This window comes from Pan paniscus, chromosome 6 (assembly GCF_029289425.2).
Source record: "Pan paniscus chromosome 6, NHGRI_mPanPan1-v2.0_pri, whole genome shotgun sequence".
Lineage (NCBI taxonomy): Eukaryota > Metazoa > Chordata > Mammalia > Primates > Hominidae > Pan > Pan paniscus.
This window is the reverse complement of record NC_073255.2, coordinates 108,312,574-108,332,596: the sequence shown is the minus strand read 5'-3', so window position 1 is coordinate 108,332,596 and position 20,023 is coordinate 108,312,574. Positions and strand designations below refer to the sequence as shown.

At 40.0% G+C, this 20,023-nt stretch overlaps 1 protein-coding gene across 6 annotated transcripts in view; it reads right to left on the bottom strand.

The window, feature by feature from the left end:
- Window positions 1-20,023, bottom strand: part of CLDN12 (claudin 12) — a 160,324-nt gene that overhangs the window by 132,456 nt on the left and 7,845 nt on the right. The window contains exons 3-4 of one of the 6 annotated variants that reach the window (XM_034964414.3): window positions 19,147-19,201; window positions 15,254-18,564 (exon numbers count right to left, since the gene is read on the bottom strand). The exons of 2 other annotated variants lie outside the window; for them this stretch is intronic. In XM_034964414.3, coding sequence (XP_034820305.1) covers window positions 17,797-18,531 — 735 coding nt within the window. In that variant the 5' untranslated portion in view covers window positions 18,532-18,564; window positions 19,147-19,201 and the 3' untranslated portion in view covers window positions 15,254-17,796. Of the gene's footprint in view, window positions 1-15,253; window positions 19,202-20,023 lie in introns of those variants that run through there. 3 more of the 6 variants (XM_014345716.5, XM_063606297.1, XM_008962049.6) reach the window with 3 other exon arrangements.

Below are 20,023 nucleotides of genomic sequence, written 5' to 3'. Positions count from 1 at the left end.
CTCAGGTTTCTCAGGCCATGAGCAAGGCCATAGAGCTCCCAACAGTTTATGTCTTTTGTCTTCAGCTAGCAGGGTCAGTAAAGAAATACCATCAGATTGGGGCAGAGTTAGCCAGGTCTGAGCTCCGGCTCTTCTTGGGCGAGACTTGCTATGGCCACTGTAGGGGATGGAAGGGTGGTTCTCAGGCCAATGGAGTTATGTTCTCATAGAGATTATGGTTGCCTCTCCTGTGTCATACAGGTAGCCAAGGAAGTGGGAAAAAGCCGGTTGTGACAGACCTCACCCAACTTCCACACAGCCAGCAAGGCCAGTCTCACTCCCATCGTGCCCGGCCAACAGCACTGAATTTATATCCAGGCAGTTAGCAAGCAGGGCTGAGATCTTGCCCCAGGCTACAAGCCTCCCTGCTGAGAAAGCAAGTAGGGCTCTTAGGCCTTGCCCTCCCTGCCTGCCTATTCCTTTGGTTGTGCCTCCTGTGCTTGTATCTGCACTTCCTGTTCATACCCCTGGATTCTGCTCAGGAAAATTTGTGCTCCTTCGAAATTATTACAAAGTTCAGCTAGAAGCTTCCTTCACCCTGTGACCCCTTCCCAATTCTGCTAGCTGCCTTCCCCAAGGACCCCTGTGAGATAAAGCTGGGGACCAGGAGTACCTACAGGGCTCTTCTCGTTGCTTCTTCTACTTTTATATTTCACTCAGCTCCCTAAAGCTGTTTCAGCTCTAGGTAAGGTTAAATCCTTCACCCATGATCTGGATATTCAGGTTCCCCAGTAGGGATGTATATTCAGAGGCAGAGTTTTCCCCTCTCACATTTTGGGAATTCACCATTTTCAGTTATCTTACAGAGTTTGCAGTGGCAAGCCGCTTCTTTCTTTCTTTTTTGTTTTTTTTGAGACAGAGTCTCGCCCTGTCATCCAGGCTGGAGTGCAATGACGCGATCTCAGCTCAGTGCTACCTCTTCCTCCCGGGTTCAAGCGATTCTCCTGCCTCAGCATCCCTAGTAGCTGGGATTACAGGCATGCACCACCACACTCGGCTAATTTTTTGTATCTTTAGTAGAGACAGGGCTTCACTACGTTGGCCAGGCTGGTCTCGAACTCCTGACCTCGTGATCCGCTCACCTCAGCCTCCCAAAGTGCTGGGATTACAGGTGTGAGCCACTGCGCCCGGCCAAAGCCACTTCTTTCAAAGGGTCTGTGAATTATTTGTTTTCCTGGTATGTTCCTGCAGTGGGTCTTGGAGCAAAAGTTCACAATATGAGTCTCCACGCACTGTTTTGTCCATCCAAGTGGTAGCTTCATGTTAGTTCTGTCTCTTATCTGCCATTTTCCTAATGTCTTCTTATCCTTTGCATATTTTTGACATCTTTTCTCATTAGTACAGATACCTACACTCAATGTTTTTAATAGCTATACTTAAATTTACCAATCTCCTCTACATTGCTAGGGTAAGAATAAAGTCAAATCCCTGCCTACCCTGTTTCACTAAAATGCTATTAATAGATAGATGAAAGACTTAAATGTAAAAACTAAAACTAAATAACATACATGATTATGTTACATAAATAAACATACAATATTTTTAATTTTTGTCCTCTGGGAGAGGATGTATTAGTCCCTTCTCATGCTGCTAATAAAGACATACTCAAGACTGGGTAATTTATAAAGGAAAGAAGTTTAATGGACTCACAGTTCATATGGCTGGGGAGGCCTCACAATCATGACAGAAGGTGAAGGAAGAGCAAAGTCACGTCTTACATGGCAGCAGGCAAGACAGCTTGTGCAGGGGAACTTCCATTTATAAAACCATCAGATTTCATGAGACTTATTCACTACCATGAGAACAGTATGGGAGAAACCACCCCCATGATTCAGTTATCTCCATCTGGTTCTGTCCTAGACATGTGGAGATGACAATTCAAGGTGAGTTTTGGGTGAGGACACAGTCAAACCATATCAGAGGAGATGGACATTTTAAATATGACATGAAACTAAAACTATAAAGGAAAATACTAGTGGACACAGTAGCTCACACCTGTAATTCCAGCAATTTGGAGGCAGGAGGATTACTTGCACCCAGGAATTCGAGACCAGCCTGGATATCATAGTGAGATCTTATCTCTACTAAAAATAGAAAAAAAATAGCAGGGTGTGGTGGCATACGCCTGTAGTCCCAGCTACTTGGGAGGCTGGGGTGGGAGGTTTGATTAAGCCTGGGAGATTGAGGCTGCAGTAAGCTATTATCACGCCACTGTACTCCAGCCTGGACAGCTGAGTGAGGCTCTGTCTCAACAACAACAAAAAAGGAAAATCCTGATATACCTGACTATATAAACATTAAAAACTTTACAAAGCAAAAAAATAGTCACAAAGCAAACTAAGAAAAATATTTTCAATGCAAATGACAGTACATTTCTTCAATATGCAAAAACCTTTTACAAACAAGATGCTTATGAACCAGTAAATCTTTAAAAAATGGGATGAATATGTATGTTGGCGCTTCACTGATAAATAAATACCAATGGCCAAAGAAAATAAAAAACAAAGAAAGAAAGGAGAAAAATGGTGGAGCAGAGGCGGGGGGTGGGGGAGCCATAAAAAGATAAGCTCTCTCATTCATTAAGAAATAAAGACTGGCCAAGCGCGGTGGCTCACGCCTGTAATCCCAGCACTTTGGGAGGCCGAGACGGGCGGATCACAAGGTCAGGAGTTCGAGACCATCCTGCCAAACACGGTGAAACCCCGTTTCTACTAAAAATACAAAAAAATTAGCTGGGCATGGTGGCGGGTGCCTGTAGTCCCAGCTACTTGGGAGGCTAAGGCAGGAGAATGGCGTGAACCCGGGAGGCAGAGCTTGCAGTGAGCCGAGATCACACCATTGCACTCCAGCCTGGGTGACAGAGCGAGACTCCGTCTCCAAAAAAAATAAAAAATAAAAAATAAAGACTAAAACAAAAATTAACATATTTGATAATACTCATTGTTGGGATGATGAGAAGAAATATAGAAGTTCGAATTGGTACAAACTTCTTGGGAGGGTGAATTGGCAACATCAGCATTCTAAGTACACATATCCTTTCACTCAGAAATTCTACTTCTCCATCTTTATCTCATATAGTTAAGTATATAAAATGTACAAGGATATTTATTACAGTATTTGAATAGCAAGTTCTCATTTAAGTGGATTTAGCTAAGGAAAATAGCGTATGAAACCATTTCTTGGCATTACTTAGGTTAGCCACTAGATGTCATGATTGTTCCACAGAAATAAAGCTATAGCCAGGTGTATAAATCAAATTGGGAATACTTTTGTTATGTAGTCCTTCACTTTAAAATAAGTAGTGCTTATACATGCCATCCAGCACAACTCTAAAACAAGGACAGTTTGCCACATAACAAAATGATCTTCAAAATGCCTTTTAGATATCTAAAGAAATCTCAGTGAGTTTTCATATGCTTTCATGAGGCTTTAGTCTCTTAAAAACGCTAAAATTGGGTAGGTTCATATGGTGTGATCTGGGGGCTTTCGGGGGAACTCAGGCTTCAGAGAATCTCACCTCTAACATGTTTGTCACCTGAAATCCCACCACTGAAGATTCATTGTGGGGAGGTTAAAGTTTCCAATCTTTAGAAGTGGCATTTATTTTTTATTTTTCTATATAGTTTTAAAAAAACTTTGGTTTCAGCCAACCCTATAGGAGTGGCATTTTAAACTGTAAAATATCTCTGCGTGGAGTGACCCCCTCAAGTACCATTGCTGAATCGTTTTAAAGATTCTTTGGGTTTTAAACAAGAACGAGGCCCACGGTGAATAAAATATAAGACAGATGCCCAGGAAAAGGGACAGGGTGGGTGACAGTGCACTAGGAAGAGGTGGCTTTAGCCTGGGCTCTTATGTTCACTCTGGTGTCCCTTAAGCTAAATATGACACAACTCAGTGTGACCTTACTACTGAGAAATGTGAAAACATGAGAAAACCTAAGGCCCTAGATAACATTTAGCTTATCAAAATCCATATCATCACAGATGCTTCCTGATGCTCTCACATAGAGCTGCATACTTTATGCCAATGTAAAATAAATCATCACAAACAGATGAGGAAACAGATATCACTTATTTGTTCCTGTACTCATAATAAACTAATCATTAAAACAAGCATTCAAACCAAATCCACATTTAGTTTCTGATTAAGAAGTTCCAAATATAAGAATTGCATGTAGACGTAGGGCTAAATAAGCATTTGGCCATAAAATAATAATCTTTTTTTTTTTTTTTTTTTTTTTTGAGATGGAGTCTTGCTCTGTCACCCAGGCTGGAGTGCAGTGGCGTAATCTCGCTCACTGCAACCTCCGCCTCCCAGGTTCACGTCATTTTCCTGCCTCAGCCTCCTGAGTAGCTGGGACTACAGGCGCCCGCCACCACGCCCGGCTAATTTTTTTTTGTATTTTTAGTAGAGACAGGGTTTCACCGTGTTAGCCGGGATGGTCTCCATCTCCTGAGCTCGTGATCCACCCGCCTCGGCCTCCCAAAGTGCTGGGATTACAGGCGTGAGCCACCGCGCCCGACCTAAAATAATAATTTTTTTAAAGAAAAGAGTAGGTGATAGAGATTAAACAGGAAAGTCAATCAATAGTGTTAGGTGATAACATTTAGCAATAGTCGCTCCTTAACTTAGTTTTATATCGAGATAAAATAAAATAATGACAATGAACAGAGTAGAAAAGGCCTCATCTTGGCAAATGAAGATGTGGAATACCAAACTTGAAGACACAGCTGTTTTTTAGATATCTTCCATTTGAAAGAAATTGTATGAACAGAGTAACATGTATAAGAGTGGTTTTTCTTACTTGTATGTATTTATGAGGTACAAGTGTAATTTCGTTACACAGATAGATGTTGCAGTGGTAAAGTCAGGGCTTTTAGGGTATCCACCACCCAAATGATGTATATTGTACCCATTAAGTAATTTCTCACCATTCAACCCCCTTCCACTCCCCCACCCTCCTGAGTCTCTATTGTCTACTATTCCACACTCTATATCCATGTGTACACATTATTTAGCTCCCACTTATAAGTGAGAACATGTGGGATTTGACTTTCTGTGTCTGACTTGTTTCACTTAAGATAATGACCTCCAGTTCCATCCACATTGCTGCAAAAGACACTTCATCCTTTTTATGGCTGAATAGTATTCCATTATGTATATATGTATGCTATTTATAGACACCAATCAATTCCTAATATTTTCTGTCCACGGAGCATTCTACAATTTTTAAAGCAGGTTTACATGTTATTTTATTTTTTCATGAAGAATTATTTTTTGTGTTGATATACAATTTTTCTCTAGTCTATCTAAATGAACTAAATTACATATTCTTTAGCCTTAGGCATTTCAAGATGAGGAAAGTAAGTCTGACTATTGAGTTTTGAACAAATTTTTATCTAAAAAGATAGAATGGCATAAATGCCCAGTACCCTCTCCCCCATCCCTAGCCTGGGAGCAGAACACTTACAGCTCTGGCATACATCTCCATAGGGTGGACATGGAGGTTAACTGATGAAATATAAAATGTTCTTCCTGGCCCATGACTCACATGTGTACATTTCATATTTCCTGTCCCAGAATTGAAAGGTTAGGGTGTGTCTTCAACATGATAGAAGAACAGCGCAGTAGTTCCCGTCTGGGCTGAGGGTTGGGTCTTTTTAATGTGTCTCCTCCACCTACCCCAACTGCTGTCCAACACAGTGGAGCCAACTTTTTGTTGGGCTCTTCCTTTGAGGCTAACATATCAGAAGTTGTTATTTCTCGTTCCTATTTTGCTCTTAAAATCCTAGTATAAGTTAGTGTAGGCCTTAAAACTATTGATTCAATTACTTTATCTTAATTAGGATGGCCAGTTTAACCAGAAAATGCTTATGGTTATATTCTATTCGTTGGATTCATAATGCATTTTGAATGAAAACATACTCATTACCCTAATCCAAATATTAGTATGGACTTGGCATCTGCTTTTCTTTCTGGGGAGACAAACCATATACAAAGGAATATTCTAAAACACAATATGACACCTGATTCACCGTCTTCAATCCTAGCCCCTAAATTAAGTAACAGTAAGCCAGAACTTAAAGAAAAACCCACTGCACCCTCACAATCACAATTTGAAAGATGATTATTGTTCTCAACTAACACATGTGGAAACTGAGAAACGAAGTTTTCAGACACCTACTCAAAGTTGCCCAGCTAGTAAGACAAAGACCTGAAACCACAGAAATCTCAATTCTTCTGACTTCATGGTATCTCTGCTGCATCCTACTTGTAAATGATGTGAGAGATACTGCCCAATGTCACATATACGTGCATCTCTCAACCAACAATCTGGATGTGTTTTCTCTTCAAGTCCACTAAGGTAGTGGAATCACTTCCTCTACCATGTACACTTGTACATGTACAAGTACATGTACCATGTACACTTCTATGTACAACTGATCTTCACTATTTGTGGATTCCACATTTGCAAATTTGCCTACTCACTAAAATGTATTCGTAGCTCCCAAATCAATACTCACTGTACTTTCATGGCCACTCTTGGACATGCGCAGAGCCATAGAAACTTGAATGGCCTGATGTGCATGTTCCCAGTTGAGGTCTAAGATGGCAATACTCTGTCTTCATTTCAGGTCTTATCGGGGGAAATTCAGCCAGATATCAGGCGAAATTCACCCCTGATATTTCACGTACGTTCTTTTCTATTTTCCCTATGTGTCAGCTGGTCTGAGAAATACAGGGATAGAATAAAAAAGAGAGAAATTTTAAAAGCTGAGTGTCCATGGGAGACATCACATGTTGGCAGGTTTCATGATGCCCCACAAGCGGCAAAACCAGCAAGTTTTTATTAGTGATTTTCAAAAGGGGAGGGAGTGTAAGAATAGGGTGTGGGTCACAGAGATCACGTGCTTCACAAGGTAATAGAATATCACAAGGCAAATGGAGGCAGGGTGAGATCACAGGACCACAGGACCGGGGCAAAATTAAAATTGCTAATGAAGTTTTGGGCATGCATTGTCATTGATAACATCTTATCAGGAGACAGGGTTTGAGAGCAGACAACCAGTCTGACCAAAATTTATTAGGTGGGAATTTCCTGGTCCTAATAAGCCTGGGAGCGCTAAGGGAGACTGGGGCTTATTTCATCCCTAAGCTTCGACCATAAAAGATGGCCACCCCCGAAGTGGCCATTTTAGAGGCCTACCCTCAGGGACGCATTCTCTTTCTCAGGGATGTTCCTTGTCGAGAAAAAGAATTCAATGATATTTCTCCCATTTGTTTTGAAAGAAGAGAAATATGGCTCTGTTCCACCTGGCTCACCGGCAGTCAGAGTTTAAGGTTATCTCTCTTGTTCCCTGAACATTGCTGTTATCCTGTTCTTTTTTCAAGGTACCCAGATTTCATATTGTTCAAACACACATGCTCTACAAACAATTTGTGCAGTTAACGCAATCATCACAGGGTCCTGAGGGGACATACATCCTCCTCAGCTTATGAAGATGATGGGATTAAGAGATTAAAGTAAAGACAGGCATAGGAAATCACAAGGGTATTGATTGGGGAAGTGATAAGTGTCCATGAAATCTTCACAATTGATGTTCAGAGATTGCAGTAAAGACAGGCGTAAGAAATTATAAAAGTATTAATTTGGGGAACTAATAAATGTCCATGAAATCTTCACAATTTATGTTCTTCTGCCATGGCTTCAGCTGGTCTCTCCATTCGGGGGTTCCTGACTTCCCACAAGCTCTCATACCAAAAACAAGTGCCACATTTTTCATGTTTTTGTACTTTTTGTTGGTGATTTTGTTTAAAATGGCCCCCAAGCGCAGTTTGGAAGTGCTGTCTTAGTGTTCCCAAGCAGGAGAAGACTGTGATGTGCATCATAGGGAAAATGTGTGCATTACATAAGATTCCTTTAGGCATGAGTTATAGTGCTATTGGTTATGAGTTCAACAATAATGACTCAAGAATATACATTAAATAAAGTGTCTTTAAACAGAAACACTCATAAAACAAGATTATGTACTGGCCAACTGACGAAAATGTTGTGACCAAAGATTGTGACTTAACCCTGTATCTCCTCTAAGAACAATGGTTCAGTGCTCACTTATTCAGTAGGCGTGGCTACTTTACAGAAAATAAGTACAATGAATAACAAGAATAGGCTGTATTTAGACAGTGTCATGGGCATTGGTTTTGAGGTACATCATCTCAACCCTGTGTAATCAGGGCCTGTCTCAGCTCCATATCCTCTCCCCACAATAGGGACTACTTCAGCCCATCAAGGTAGTACTTACAGTTTGGTTTGGGTTTGGTAAATTGGTGCTCCAATATCACTCTACCTTTAGAAGTAATAAACAAGGAAGTAAGTTTCTCTGACCACAGCTATTTGGGGGCTGGAATAGACCTGCTGCTTTGACAGTGGGAACAGTGGAAACATCCTTTGCTCCAGGCTATCAGAAAGGGCATCAGGTATTTTAAATTGTGTATTTTACTCACATTAATATCTTCTTAAAAGAATTGGGAAAATTCATTGACTTCCTTGTTTCTGGTATGGAATCATGAAAAACAACTACCTTACAAGAAGCAGCTAATATTTAAGAGGATTGTTAATTTTCTTAGTCTCTATTTTGGCTGCAACTGCAATAAGAAGCCATGAGAATCCTGGCAAAAGCGATAGCCGTGGCAATGTAAGTCCACAGCTTCCTGTAAGATGTGAAAGAGAGAGCTGCTTTTCTAAAGAAAACATATTTTTCTTGTTTTTATGACCAGCACTAACATCAACTGGGATCCAATATAGAGACTTGCCTTTTATGAATAATCACGGTGAAGCCAGGTGTGCTGTTCTAGACACTTTACCTGCATTCCTTCACAACAGTGTCTAATCCTCACAATAACACCAAGAGTTAGAAGGCATTGTCCTCATTGCAGATGAAAATCTGAAGTTCAGAGGATAATTTTCCCATTGTGTAGTAAGAGGCAGCTTAGATGGAATTCCAAGCCTGCCTACCTCCAAAGCTGGTGTGTTGCCTTCCCCAGAGCACCCTCACACAGGATGAGCTACGTAATTTGTGGAGCCCACTGAAAAATGAAAATGCAGGATCCCTTGTTCAAAAATTAAGAATTTCAAGACACCCACCACAGAATATTAAAACAAGAGCAGGGCCCTTCTGAGTGCCCGGTTCTCTGTGACTGCACAGGCCTCATGCCCATGAAGCCGACCCTGCCCTCATGTCACCATACCAGCCAAAAGCACAGATCCTGCAGGAGTTGGGGCAGTATGCAGCGGAATGCTTCTATTTGTCCTTGGTGTGATCTGTGTCTATGCCACAGTGGAAACATTGCTAATTTCTTTTGGCAGTCTGAGTGCCTTTGCCTCTAACAAAGATTTCAGAAGCATCCGTGGAAACAAAACAAATAATAAACATAGAAAGACAGGCTGCCAGTCTCTTGATACGTGACTGACAATGACAGGGATTTTAAGTAAAAAATCAGGATAAGACAATTTTCTTTTTTGCCATTTTTTCTTTCTGAAACATCTTTAAAATTTTAATTCCTTTATTTCTTTAACACTGATATGCTTTTGTTCTGTGAATAAATTGATTTTTTGTTCATCATTCTTTCACAATATCACTCCTAAGGGCACAGAATTTCATTTGGAGCTGAACTAGGTAATTCTCATTTGCCACAAGGTGTTGGGACTTCCTTAATTCCTGCTCTGTTCCCTGCCAAAGCTAGCTTAAGTCCATTGGCATTGTGGGGGGAATCTTAACAGTCTCTCCTTATTTCACTAGCATTTTATGGCTTTCTCAACCTTAGTGCCTGACAAGTTGTACAGGCTGAGAGGGGAGAGAAGCAGTCCGAAAACAGTAGAAGGGCAAGAGCCATCCATTCCTTCACTTCGGTCACATTTTCTTCAATGAACCTCTTTTATTCCCAACCAAGGAGCTCAATGTCCTTAGGCTGCTTCCCTTGAAAAGTCTAAAGCCATCAGATTCAGCCAATGTTGGGAAAACAATCAGATTAAATTCACTATACTGAAATGTCAGTACAATTCAGCTTCCTTCTCCCAACCCTTATCTCACAACCACTGCTACAGGCTTTTGTCTATTTATTATTATTTTTAATTGACATATAATTTTACATATTTATGGGGTACAGTGTGATATTTTGAACATGTGTACAATGTGTCATGATCAAATAAGGGCAATTAGCATACATATCACCTCAAACATTTATCATTTCTTTGGGTTGGGAAGATTCAAAATCCTCTCTTCACTATTTGAAAATATACAATAAAATTATTGTTAACTCTGGTTACCCTGCAGTGCTATAGCGGGAGGAATAAGCTGTAGTGTTCTACTGCTACTAGAGGGAGGCATCACTTCAGTTCAACTGCCTAATGTCTTGGAATCAGCTATTTCCTTTCCCACCTGAGAAACTATCAGTTGTATCTTCTTAAAAGGGTTGGCCCTAGATACAATTGGCTAGTTGGATAAAAACTAACAGATGATGTATTTTTTATAGGATTGGTTTATTTGCTCCTGCTAACCATATGACAACATAATTACTATGTGTATCAGATTTATTGGATTGCAAATGTGTTTATCTTCTATTCCAAACCTAATGTATGACCAGTGTTCAATTTATTGCTTTGGTAACAACAGCAGCCATTCATACCTAACCAAAATTAGGAAGAACTCTGCTCCCAATCTAAGCTCACATCTTCCTTCTCCCTACCTTCAGATTAAGTTGTTTCACCACATTATAGCGATAGTCAGCACCTTCCAAGGGAATCTGAGATCATGAGAAAGAGCTTTTCTGATATGGAGCAAGGAAAGCTCACAATACTTATAGCACAAATACTCCTCAGGATTGATCCCCTGCAACTGCTCTTTGCATTAGTTATCTACTGCTGCAAAACAACCCCCCCAAAATTTAGCAGCTTAAAACAACAATAAGCATTGTTTCATCCAATTTGTGTGGGTCAAGAAGGTGGTAGGGCTTAGCTGAGTGATGCTGGTTTTCAGTTTCCCACTCTGGTTGCATTCGAGACACTGGCTAGGGTTGCAGTCATCTAAAGGTTTGGTTGGGGTTAGGGGGATTCACTTCCAAAATGGCTCTCTTACATGGGTGGCAAATTGGTACAGATTGTTGGCAGGAGGCCTCAGCTCTTCCTGTGTTAATCCTACAGCTGTATGTGTCCTCACAACATTGTGGCTGGCTTACCCCAGAGTAAGTGATCCAAGACAGAACAAAACAGAAGCTATGTCTTTTATGACCTATAACCTCAGAAGTCACACACCATAATTTCTGCAAAATCCTACTGGTAACACAGCCTACTCAATGAGAGAAGAAAATACACAGGGTATGAATATCAGGAAGCAAGATCACTGGGTCCATCTTGGAGGCTAGCTACCACATTCATCATGCCACTTTTTCTATAATAATGAGTAATAGAGGAAACAGATATTCCTTGAATAAGGACTGTGACCAATTAGTCACAGAAAAGGAATATTCCCCGTTATTTATTATTAAATTCACTTTTTTTTACACATTCATCTTGTGAGATATTGTGTCAATAATCACCAACAGTCTTATCATCTCTGGGCACAGTGAAAAAATTCTTCTAGACAACTCATGTCTTTGTGCTTAGACTGTTCTAAGATGTAGCTGCCAAATTTTATTTTAAGTATGGGAGAAACTAGGTATCAGTTGCATTTTTTCTTTGTTTTTTGAGATGGAGTCTCGCTCTGTCACTCAGGCTGGAGTGCAGTGGCACGATCTCGGCTCACTGCAACCTCTGACTCCCGGGTTCAGGCGATTCTCCTGTCCTCTGCCTCCTGAGTAGCTGGAACTACAGGCACATGCCATCACACCCGGTTAATTTTTGTATTTTTAGTAGAGACGGGGTTTTGCCACGTTGGCCAGGTTGGTCTCGAACTCCTGACCCCAGGTGATCCACCTGCCTCACTCAGTCTCCCAAAGTGCTAGGATTACAGGCATGAGCCACCGTGCCCAGCCTCAGTTGCATTTTATTAGGATCATTCTGCAGCCTTGTGTATAGATAAATTTGTGGTAGGGTAGGAGAGCAATATTGGAGACAGAGAGACCTGTTAAGAGGCTATTTCAGATAGCCCCTTTATCACAGATAACGTTTTACAACTCTCAGCATTGCTATGATTTTTCATTTCCTCATTAGCTAACCTGAATCTCAGCAAACGTGTCTTGCCTAAGCAGCAGTGTGCCAGTAAATGTTTAATAATCAGCTCTCAGGAAAAGGCAAAGCAAAGCCCTAACTTGCAGCATTTAACAATTTCTAGAGCATAAGTACTTTCACCCTGGCCAATTCCAAGCAACCAATATGATGTCACAGGTTGGGGGGTTGGGAGGAGATGTACACACTGGTTCTTGTGGGCCAGTACCACTTGGCTCCAGCACTCCACTGCTACCTTTGAGCTCTTAAAGGAGAAGCAGCCAGAGAAGCAGGTTAGCAGTTCTGGAACACAAGGGGCCAGCTGAGTCTCGGCCCTCATCCACATGGCCAGCAAATGTGAAGATGGGCTCACCCCAGAGAAGGGCTACCAGGGCCTGGGGTTTCCCTGCAGCAGCCTCCTGGTGCTAAACTGCCACCTGGATCTTCCACACCGCAAGATTATCTTTTGAAAGTGAGGTCAAGAAAGGGGGCATGGAGAAAAAGACAAAAGTTACTTAAAAATGTAAGTGAGTTATCTAGATTTATTTACTAGATTCACTTTCAACAATTTGAGAGTGAACCTTGGGAACAAGGCCACTAGGTATTATATAATGTAAAGTATCAATAATGTCTTTTCTCTTAATGAGAAGCTGTGCCTTTTTTTCTATAAAGCAAAATCCTGGAGATATAAGCATATATTCCATCTTTCTAAAGAGGATTTTGGTTAATAAGACCACCCCAAAATCATGATTACTAGACTTTTGCTAAGAGGTCCAGTCACACTGGGTTTTTCATATAAAATAAGAAAAAGGTTCTTTTTCTTCTCATCAACCATCTCGCTATCTTCCCCAAATTTTGCTGAATACAATTTTCTATAGAACAGCCTGAAAAGTTGGCATATTTTGAAACAAAATACAACAAACCAACCCAAATCTCCCTTTAATAGCAGACTTGGATATGAACACCAGGCAGGATATAGATGTGCTTTTTCTCACCAAGTCCTACAGTCCTGCAGTGAGGTTCAAAGGGCTCTCTTGCATGCTATGGCACTGACATAGAAGCTGGCTGGGCTGGAGGGTAATGAGCCACCCAGCAGGTACAGGGGGAATGAACCTCTCCTGGAAAGGGTCCTCTAGTATGTGTGGGGTAACATGAGTACGCTTTCAGATTGAAGACACTGCTAACCAACAGAAATGGAACAGTTAATTAAGTTACCATCCAGTCCTGTGTTTCTGTGACTTTGATTTACAACCCTTCTGCAGGGACTTTTTAGTTTTTCAGGACAGAAGATCTGACACAAATTCTTTTAAAATCTCTCCTAAAAGAGTTTTATAAAATATTTTGGAGATAGGACTACATTTTTATGCATTTTTATAAAAATGAAGAGATATGAGATCAGGATAGAGAAGGAAACAAAAAGCAAAAATGGGACCAATGAGCTGCATGTTTCAAAATTAGACTCAGGCAATACCTCAGAAATATTGTGGCCTTCTCCTTGCATCATATCAGAAAGTGCATGATGTTGCTTTTTCTTATTATTGGCGACAAACTTGATCACTCAGCTAAGGTTGCCAAGTTTATCCACTATAAAGTTATTTTCCTCTCTGAAATTAATAAGCCATTTTGTACTTTGAGACTAAGCAAATATCCTGCCTCTCATAAAAAATTCAACAGTTTTAACCCCATTGATGTTTTTCTCATTTTTTTCTCTTTTTATTTGGTATTTTACTATAAGAAAGAGCTTTTCTTTCTTCCCCTATTTATGTCAGCATGGACATATGGATTTGTATTTTATTCAATGAGTTATAACCCATTACTATCATTTATTTTGATGTTCAAATTGTCCCAGATTTGGCCAATGGGAGCACCTTCAATCTGGCGCCTGTGAAATTTGATAAGCTCCCATGATTCTTTGAGCATTTCCTCACTTTTTGGCAGAATAAGATGTGCTGGGCCTTGGATAAAACTGGTTGTGTCTGATGGTTCTAAGTAACATGTATTTCTCACTTCTGGTTGGTAAACCAGTCTCTTGTGAACCTGGTTAGCCCAAATGGTTTCTCTACCATTTATTCACCCTCAGTGAACCTGCACAACAGTCCAGAATGGACTGTTGTTCGTTAGTGTAACCCAGTTTGAAGTAGCTTCTGATTTCCAGTGCAACATATGGCTCAGCTATCTAACCTATCATAGCCACAGGTTTCAGTGAGAAGTGTATGTAAGAACTGCCCCAACACAGGTGTAATCCAAAACTATATATTCATCACAGATTTCAGAAATGTTGAGGTGACATGCCTGTCAGGACCACTTCTCCTGGTAACCTCGAGCTTTGAAGAGTATGGAAAGTTCCCTCTACTTAACTGTTGGAGAACTGAACTCCCAGTCTCTAAGATCACAGGCTGAGAAAACTCCATTGATGAGGCAAATCTGGCCCACAACTTGTCTCTTTGCAGACTGTTTAAAAAAAAAAAAGAAAAGGAGAAAAAAAAAAAGCCCAGTGAACTGTTAGGACCACAGGACCACTTGGACTACTCTTAGAAATGGATAAAGCGTCTTGGCACTTGTGGAATAAAAGTTCCATGTTTTCCAATTCCTTTCTAGTTCCTTTTTCTGAGACAAAGTCTCTGTCACCCAGGCTGGAATGCAGTGGCATGATCTCAGCTCACTGCAACCTTCACCTCCCATGTTCAAGCAATTCTCATGCCTCAGCCACTCAAGTAGCTGGGATTACAGGCGCACACCACCATGCCTGGCTAATTTTTTGTATTTTTAGTAGAGACAGGGTTTCACCACGTTGGCCAGGATGATCTCAAGGGCCTGACCTCAAGTGATCCGCCTGCCTTGGCCTCCCAAAGTGCTGGGATTACAGGCATGAGCCACTGCACCCAGCCTTCCAGTTCACACGTTTTAGAGCTTTAAATGGAACTGTCTTTTTCAATTTACATATATCTGAGAAACATTTCTCAAAATATTTCACCTTAAAACACTGAGGAAAAAAATAGAAGCAGAAAGTTGTAAAAATACATCTTTTAATAAACATTAAGAAGTACAGCGCACTTTTATTGGGGTTTTACATTGTAGTTTACAGCAAATATACTATCCATTGTAGTGTATATGTACAAGTAAAGTAAACTTAGGTTTGTTTTCTCTCCCATGGCTGGATAAACCAAATCTGATACATCCACATTTAAGGTTGTTTTCCAAGTTGGTTTCCATAAAAGGCCTTTAACAATAATAGGCTTTTAACAACAAAAAGGTATCCCTCCCATCACAATGAGAGCTTGATGAGGGCTCAAAAGTGACTTCAAAAACTGTAAATAATTATTTTCCTTTGATGGCTTTAAAAATAGCTACTGATAGCAAATCAGAAACACTAAAGAAAAAAGACAATAAGGAAACAGCTGTTTGTCTAGTGAATCCATAATAAATACCAATTTGAGGCTATAGATTACAAAGCCAAAAGATTCTTATAGGAAAGTTAATGTTTATATTTACAATCCCATGGACTAAAAAAACTGTCTAATATCTTAAAGACTGAGTCTACCTTTATTTAACATTGTTTATACACAAAGACCCAAGGGATGGTAGAATTCTTGATCCTTCTGGACAAAAGCATAGTGAGAGGGGACTGAAATTAACAAAAAGGGAAAATTAACATTAATCTCAAAATTCTACCCATCGTTGTCTTAAAATGATCAAGACTCAGCTACAGTTGAGAAAAAGGAAAAGGATCAGAAGTGAAAGAAATCAGAAGCCAGTAATTAAAAAAATCATAACCTTGTGTGCTTTCTACTGACAGCATTTAAAAATTTATACAACTAGATTTATTCGCTATATATATAAACTAGTGTTGGAATTAGGGGAAAAAGTACCAAATACATCTACACAAATACTAGAATCATATTCAGAATTGCAAAAAGGCATAATAATCTGTTTACCATATAACTAGCTGTTTGTAAAATCTGTAATGGTTAATAAAAAATCCTTACGAATATAGTACTAATATGTAGTAAATTACACCAATTAAATAAGCAGCTCAAATTCATAAGGCTAAAGACCCAATATCCCTGAATTTCTAAGTGTTCATCTCAGCTTTAACATGGTTTCATTTAATTGTTACCTCATCAGAAGAGACATTTTTAATAACTCCTCCATCCTTAATACATCATCATACTTTCAGAAGTAGAGAGGGAACAATTTCCCTACCACTTTTGTCCATTCTCATAAATCAGTGTTATTACAAAATCTAGGCTAGCACAGGTGCCTTAAAGGATACAATGGACTGAAGTAAACAGAATTTCAAGGTCCAGAATATTGTTGGTGTTGTACAATTTGTCTGTCTGCCAGAAAGTTGTGTCTCTGGTTGAAATATTCCTGGATCAATGATTAAGAAGTTAAGGCCAACTGCCAACGAAGTCAGATTATTCCCCAACTGCCAGGTAACATTTTGATCTTCTCTATTAAAATGTCTTACTGGATGGGACCAGATCTCAAACTTTTCATGTATCCTCTATAGCACCTACTAAAGTGTTAGGCAGAGATATATGCTCAAGGAAATAATCAGTGACGGGGGCGAGAAATGAATCAAGGGTGAATGAATCAAGGTTATGGTAAAGCCATACCTTACTTCACCCATAACTCAAAAGGCAGTCACCAGAGTAAATCTCTAGTGTACTCACTGAAGAACAGACTTCTTGTCCCCTACTAAATTATGTCTGAAAGAGAACAAACCATTATGGCCCTTTTATTTATTTCTCTTAGCCACTAAGAGATTGTATATGGGCAAGAGTACTGCTTGATGGAAGATATCTCCAAAAAAGGGTTTTCTGCCTCAGAGGAAACACTAACCTGTCATAAAGCACATTCTAACCCCAATAATACAATTTATGGAATCATTAATGTTAAAAATTATTACATGTTATTCATAAGTAGGTGATATTTAGAATGGTAGTCTTATTCTAACATCATTAAAATACATTTTACTTTTAAACACTGGCATGAGGTAGAAGAAAGTCACAAAAGAAAGTAATCTTCAACATACTGACACCTATTCATACAATTAGCCCCGAGAGAAGAGTTACAGCCTTAAGCTAGATTATTCACTACTATTAAAATATTACCCTTACCTGAAATAAATTTCTTATATTTGAAACTGCCTTTTCTTTGCAGTTAAAGGTATTATAGAAAAAGAAAAATACACACTGAAATTTTCATGAAGATTGTATACAACAGCTTCTGCTAACCATCATTCTTTAACATGTTGCTCTAAATTACCTCAATTGTGATGCGGGCCTCTTCCACTTAAATAATTAATTAGATATCAATATGAAGGCTAAAATTCCTTCCAGTATAAGAAGCAAAATTTAAAAAATTCACATTTAATATAATGTACTTCTCATAAAAACTAGCAGCACTTCATTCTACTAGGACATATAAATTTGGCTTCATTGATTGGTCAAAAACAAAGGAAAATGTATGTAGGTCCAAAAGAGCTCTTTGCACAAGGGGAATGTGAGGCTACAAGAAGTTTTCTTTAACAATTAACTATTTCCCCATTAAGTGGTGTGTGAAACTACTGGAATGTCAATTTCAATGGCAGAGAGGCGAGAGCGTGCTGAATAGGGCTGTGAGTAAGTATGCATACTGGGTGGATGGGAGTACAATGGTTGCCAGAAAGGAGAAGGCAAAGATTTGCATGTACAATACCAAATAAACAGTATAAGGGAAGTCATAAACAGGCCCCCAGCACTAGCAATAGTGACATACACTGCATAGTCAAATGAAAAGACTGGCTCAAACTTCTTGTTCAGATGGATGTTATAAAAGATGACCCAGATAGATGGGGAGAGGCTCACAGTACCTGCCAGGAAAAATAGCAGCCCAGCCACCAGGTGGCAACCTGCACTATTGACCAGACACTTGGCCAGTTTGATGTTGGGCACCGAGGACCTGAAGGCAGTGTTGCACATTCCAATCAGGCAGAGCAGCAGGGCACCCATGGCGATCAGCATGCTGAGGGGTAGGGCAAACTGGAGGACACGCAGGTCCAGCTGGTCAACTGATGAGTACCAAGTAGTGTCGTACATCAGGCAGTCACTGCTCCCATCATACCGGGCACATTTCACCCACAGGCCTGTGTAAACTGTCAGGTTCTTCTCGTTTCTGTTGAATGTGATCAATCGTAATTTTCTCCAGTTGGGAAGCAGAGTCCCTGCAAAGAGGCCTGCTACTGAGGCGATTCCACACAGGAAGGAAAGGACTGTGGCTGCGTGGACATCCCGACAGCCCATGGCAGGCAAGCTTGTGGAGTGCTGTCAGTCAGACTAGGGGGTGACACACAAGAGGACAAATCATGAGGGGACAATAGCAGAACAGAGCAGGAAGGGTGGTGCCAACTGGCAACACATTTAATGATGAAATGTCAATGCAAAGAGGGAAAGTCTCTCCCTTGTTTCCTCTCTGTACAGTACAAATGTATATACATGCAGGTGTGTGTGACCTCAGAGCACAGGTGCACACACATTTGGTTATTACTGACTGGGTCATACAGCAACTAAAATCTTTAGCCATCGGTATTTTTCTTCACAATTAAAAAAACAACCAAGATAATGTTAAAGTCTCTTACAATCACACCTTCAATCTTCTTTTTGTCAATAATCGTTCTTTCAACACGTATACATCAAGCACTCTGTATGTGTCAGGCACTCACACAGCAAGGGCCCACTCATCAATCATTAGTTAGCTACAAACACCACAAATTCAGCCTCAAATGCTCATGCAGCAGGGGTGAAGGTGGCTCATAAAAAGCAAAGGTGTAGGGAAAGAAGCAGTACAGGACAGGGGAATGGTTGAGAGTCAACTCTTAGCAAGGCTGCTGGAATTCTAATCCCCATCTCCTCACTTACTAGCTCACTGACCTTGGGCCAGATTCAGAACTTCCCTGTGCCTCGTTTTCTTCATCTGTGAAATGGAAAAAATAACAGTGCCAACCTTGCAGGGTTGTTCTATGGGTTCAATGAGATAATATAATGTCAAGTGCTTAAAACATGTCTAGAACACAACAAATGCTATGCCAAGTGTTAACTACTTCTTAGCATTCAGTGACCCAGCTCAGTGCTTGGCACATCACAGGAGTTCAAAGAACATTCATTGAATGAATGTTAAATAAGAAAAAACAAACTGATCTCATTCCTATGTACTAGGCACACTAGGAAATTATAAAAAGTAAATGATCTCATCTCCAATGAGTCAGTCAAATGAAAAGATGAGAACAATGGTCCCTGAAATTATTCTGCTTAATTACTTCCTTGTTGATTCAAGATGTAGATTTTCAGGGAAATCTACAGCACTTGTTGGTTATTACTACTACTGTTCATATAAGACGAATGCAAACATTTTTCAAGTAATGACAACCTATTTCTACTAATGCTATTATAAGAAAAACAGTCGCCAGGCCTTTCATTCCAAATTAAAAGGCCATGTTCTTTTTCTGTATATGGCAAACTATAAAAAGCTTGCATCTTATTCAGCTTTAATTTCCTCAAGGGTCTGATATTCACTCTTAAAGCAGGACTCAAATGTATTTTCTCTGCCTTCTATAATGCCTACTATGAGGCAATAGAGCAGGCTACTTCAGTAAGGTTTACTTTTTTGTTCAGAGCATGATGAAGGGGCAAGGTTGAGAATAATTTTTATTTCTGAATACAGTTCCATCAACCTTTGCAGAATCAAACATCTGCTGGGATGGTGAAGTTGTGTTTCCAAGCTTTCAGGATCAGAAAG